Source organism: Plasmodium fragile, assembly GCF_000956335.1.
Source record: "Plasmodium fragile strain nilgiri unplaced genomic scaffold supercont1.12, whole genome shotgun sequence".
Classification (NCBI taxonomy): domain Eukaryota; phylum Apicomplexa; class Aconoidasida; order Haemosporida; family Plasmodiidae; genus Plasmodium; species Plasmodium fragile.
Window position 1 is genome coordinate 261,896 of NW_012192592.1, and position 4,824 is coordinate 266,719.

The window sequence follows — 4,824 nt, forward strand, 5'->3', positions numbered from 1 at the left end:
AAAAAAAAAAAAAAAAAAAAAAAAAAAAGCTAGTTATAATATGACCAGGTCAGGCAAATTTGAAGTTGAAATTGTACAACAGTTAATTCGCTTAAACGATTCGTAAAAGGTACGATTGGAACAAACATGGAAAATGACTTAAAAAAACGACAAATTCGGACAAGTGTGCGTCGTGGCGCGAGCACAGGTACGGGAACGCATACGTACATAGGTACACACGTACGTGGGCACATGAGTACATACATACGCATATAAGTGCACACATACACGTACTTTTACAACTACACGCATGCGCGCACATATAGACGACGCACACGCCCAAGACAAGGGGAGGAAAACAAACATAAGCCAGGCAAAGGTGTAAAACTTAAAAAAAACCACGAAAAAAATTTTCATTTGGGGGCGGTTCCCCCCTCTTGGGCATATGGGGCATACCACCCTGAGGAACGGAAGTAGCTCAGAAGAAAGAAAAAAAAATTAAGATAATCATACGGGTGTGACAGTGACGGGAAAGATGGTGGATGGGATGATGATTTAGACAGGAGTAGATCCTTACTCAGACTTAATTTATTATTTTTTTTTTTTCTTTTCGAAAAATTAATAAAGGGATTTTATATAGGTAGGATAAGGTTTTCAGAAAAAAAAGGGGGATTTGAAACAAAATTAATTTTCGAGGGGAGGTAAGAACAGGGCCAAAATAGCGGAGCCAAAGTAGAGTAGTCAACTGAAGGAGGCAAAATAGGGAGGGCCAAATGGGATAAGCAAAAAGGATGGAGGAGAGAAGGAGGGGGCATGCAGTGTACATGTTGACAAACAGATATGACGTAGAAGACATATATCTCATATGCGCTTGTGTACGCATATAACAACATAGGGGAAGGGCGAGGGGCCCGTACAATATACACACATCTGTGTCGCACAGAATACGTAAATGTATGCATACACACATAACGCATACACCTGCATGCACATACCTACACGCACACACGAATAATGCTCCCACTGCACGTGGAAAGGAAAAATGGACGAACAATACATCATACTCACACGTAAAAAGAACCCACTTCGAGGTCTATGCTATGTTACTTAACAAGAAGAATTTTTCAATAAGAAAAAAAAAAAAAAAAAAATGAGATAAATAGGATAATAAAATGACGAAACGAAAATAATAAAGCAAACTTGTCAATCACGTGTCTTCCGTCGCTATAAGTCAGATGAACAACACACTAGCTCCACTACCGTTTGATCCATTTGAACCTGGCTTTGCTTTTACGTCGCTTTATTTTATTATTTTTTTTTAATCATAATCTGGTTTTGGTGTAAGACACTTTGATGAAGCGATCTTTCAGGTAGAAATTGTGGAGGTCCATTAACGCCCTTGTTGCCTGAAAAAAGAAAAAAAAAGAATGTTAAACGTGTCCACCAGCAGGATTGATAAAAAAAAAAATATATATATATATATATATTTTTTCCCCTCCCACATCCTTTTATATAGTGTTTACGTGGCTTGTTCTGTTGCCGTGCTGCAACCTAGTTTAATTACTCTCCTCATTCCTTACCGTGTCTTCTGAGCTCAGCTCCACTGTGATGGTTATGTGTTTCTTTCCCTCCTTAACTGGTTGGATTTTAATTTTTTTAATCTCTCCGTACTTCATAAAAAGGTTCATCATGCATTCCTCCGTTACTTCTTCGCTTACGTTCGATATGAACAGCGTTTTGGTTGGCTTGCACGCGCCCTTTATGTACTTCGCTTGATCCGCCAGCTGCACAGGAAGGGGGAAGAACATGAAAGAACAGATGCACATGTGTGTTTTTTCTCGGGTTTGATAAGCGGCCATACAAATCAGGGGTGTGCCCCCACACGCATATGTTCACATGATGCAAAATATTCACAAACGCGCCAATCATTCCCTTGCGGGCCATACCAAATATCTTTGATCATAGCTGCTGAACGTTTTGGCCTTGTATGACTCGATTTTTTTCTGCTGCGGCGCAATACGGATGTCTAGAATTTTTGAAAAGTGGAGCTCCAAAACTTGGTCTCCAACTTTGGCGTGCTGCAAACACTCCTGAGCCACTGAGGCGAACAGATAGCCCGCGTACTGGATGAGAGCGGAGTCGGGTTTCTCCCGCAGGATTTTTATTCGAGACACGAAGCCGTATACGCTGAACAGGTTGAAGAGCTGTTGGACGGGGGGGGGAAGTAAAATGGGGGCGGTGTATAAACGTTCCGTCACAGTGCAGCGTAGTAATGACGCGTTACAGTGGGGCGTAAGAAAAAAGGGACCCCCAAATAAATCTGGGCAATGTTCATCACACCGTCCGTGCGGAACAGATGCACACGTCGCCCACTCCTCACCTTATGCACATCCGTGTAGTCCTTCGGGATATTGTAACAAATCAGAACCGGCGTTTTCGAGGTGTTCTTCGCGTCGAAGTCGACTAGCTTGAATTTCCTTTCCAGCATGAGGTACAGCTCGGAGTCGTTTCCCTTCCCTGTACAGGCGAAAAAAAAAAAGGACATTTTATAATGAGGGGCTTAAACAATATTTTTTTAGGGTCGCACCAATGGGGGAAAACGCTGCGCGGGGAAAAAACTGCAACAACACCTAACTAATAAGAAGCTATTGTGTGTTTCCGTTTCAGCCGCCACGCAAGTTCACTGCTAGGCAAATGATCCCCTCCCTGTCTTACGTGTCGGAGTAGGCAGCACACCATGCGAGGTCTGGACATTCAAGGGGTTCTTATTTTTGCCCAAGTTGGCCGCTGTGTAATCCCGCGAGCTGGAGTTGTTTGCCTTCACAACTAGCTCCTTTAAAACGGAGTACTGAATTTGTATAGTGTTACACCCATCATATATGTTCCTATTGTGTAGCGTCTTAATAGCTTCCTGTGCAGTCTCGATGTTTTGAAACTGAACTAAGGCTTGATAGATCAGCGGGTTCCTCGAGAAGGTGATGATTTTTTCTACCGTTCCGCATTTGCTAAACAGATAATATATTAAATCAATGTCCACTGGGTAGTGTAGGTTGAGGACAGACACAAGGATGACTCTTGAGGTCTCGTTTTTGTTGTGCTTGCCTGTTTTTTTATTTGTGCCTTCTAGGACCTCCTTCGTGCTTGTCACGTTGACGCCACTGCCCAGGTTATTTCCATTTCCACCAATGAGACCGGCCATGGGGTTGCCCATGGGGCTGCCAACGAGACCGCCAATAGGGCCACCCATTGGGCCAGCATTGGCAGAGGCATTCGCGGAGACGCTCCCGCTTTCGTACTCGTCCAAGGTCTCCTTATTAACTGCGGACACACCACCATCGTCACTAAGCTTAGAAAGCTTCACGCTCACGAAGGAACCCTTGATCTGTGTTGGGTGTTCATTAAAGTAGTTGAAAATATTCTTATTCAATTCGTCATCATACAGCTTAACAATAATTCCATCCCGTTCAAATATAATTTCAGGATTCATATTTTGAATAAATGGCCTCATAAAGGATTTGATATCCCCCTCGTCCGCATCTCTTGGTACGTCTTTCAAAACGAGGAATGTGTTGAAGCAATTTTTCTCCTTCTTGAGGAACGGCATACCGCTGTACTTGCTGCCCTTTCTTTTCTTACTGTCGCTGGGGAAGTATATGTTCGGGGGCTGGTTGTTCACTACGCCGTCGCTGGGGGTGCAGCTGTTCGCCACGCAAGTGCTAGCGACACAACTGCTAGCGACACAACTGCTAGTGACGCAACTGCTAGTGACACAACTGCTAGCAACGCAACTGTTAGCGACGCAGCCGTTGCCAACGCAAGCCCCCCCCACGACGCCTCCGTAGCCAAACTCGCTCATCGTGGTAACGCCCCCGTACTTGGTGTTCTCCCGGTCAGTGTTCATACTCGTATCAATCAGGGTGGTGCCTCGACTCATACCACAACTCATATCCACCTCCTTATCATTTCCATTCATGCCGTTGCTCATGTCATTATGAACGTAGCCCTCTTCCTCCTTCATGTCTATAAGAGCATTGGCATTCATTTTGGACGCGCAATTTTGTTCGTGAAACATTTTCTGGCTTTCAAATGGGTCGTCATTGCTCATCAGGTATCTCTTCACGCCGATCTTGTTTTTCTCGTTTTCGTTTTCGTCATTGGATAAGGTCCTTTTATTCATTTTTCCTTTACTCTTTTTATTGTGGACAGTTTCTAATTTTGTACTTTGGCCAATTTGCCCTTCTTCCTCTATAACGCTGTGTTGCGTTTTTTTTTTTTTTTTTTTTTTTTTTTTTTTTTTTTCTACACTTGATTACTCTCACGCGAGGCAATCTTTGTAGCCTTTGACAAATGTATGTGTGGCAAGGACAGGAGGGACATGCACACAAAACGTGAATGTCAAGATGTAAACAGGGGACAGAGACGACAATGTAACACGGGAGGACAAATGGACGTCGACCTGCACGTTCGCAGTGATCACCCCTTGTGGTCTTTTCCCCCAAAAGATTCTACGCACAACTGCACCAGGGGGAGTCGTTATATGCGTAAGTAACGGCTACGAGCGGAAGGTGATGCCCCAAAGGGAAAAAAAAAACACACAGTCCACTCGAAAAAAGAGAGGTGCTGGATGGAGCGTTTAAATGCATGTACAGGGGACGTGGCACCAAAAAGGGAAAAACAAACGGGTAGGCACAAATGGGAACAACATAAAGTCACAACAGAACGTCACAGCACTCGGAACAACGCCCAAACATACGCAAGAGCATTAACTCGCGCACGCTAGCGTAGGGACGATGTCGAAATGGGGAATGCGACAAGCCAACGGTGGGCCAAAAAAAAAAAAAAAAA

The 4,824-nt window shown here is 44.0% G+C and overlaps 1 protein-coding gene across 1 annotated transcript; it reads right to left on the reverse strand.

The window, feature by feature from the left end:
• Positions 1-1,535: 1,535 nt before the first annotated feature.
• AK88_01423 (uncharacterized protein) lies at positions 1,536-4,156 on the reverse strand (the record flags this gene model as incomplete). Its single annotated transcript, XM_012479058.1, has 4 exons — positions 1,536-1,763; positions 1,926-2,183; positions 2,360-2,496; positions 2,695-4,156. 4 exons carry the CDS (start codon positions 4,154-4,156, stop codon positions 1,536-1,538), a joined length of 2,085 nt encoding a protein of 694 aa, XP_012334481.1.
• Positions 4,157-4,824: the final 668 nt, after the last annotated feature.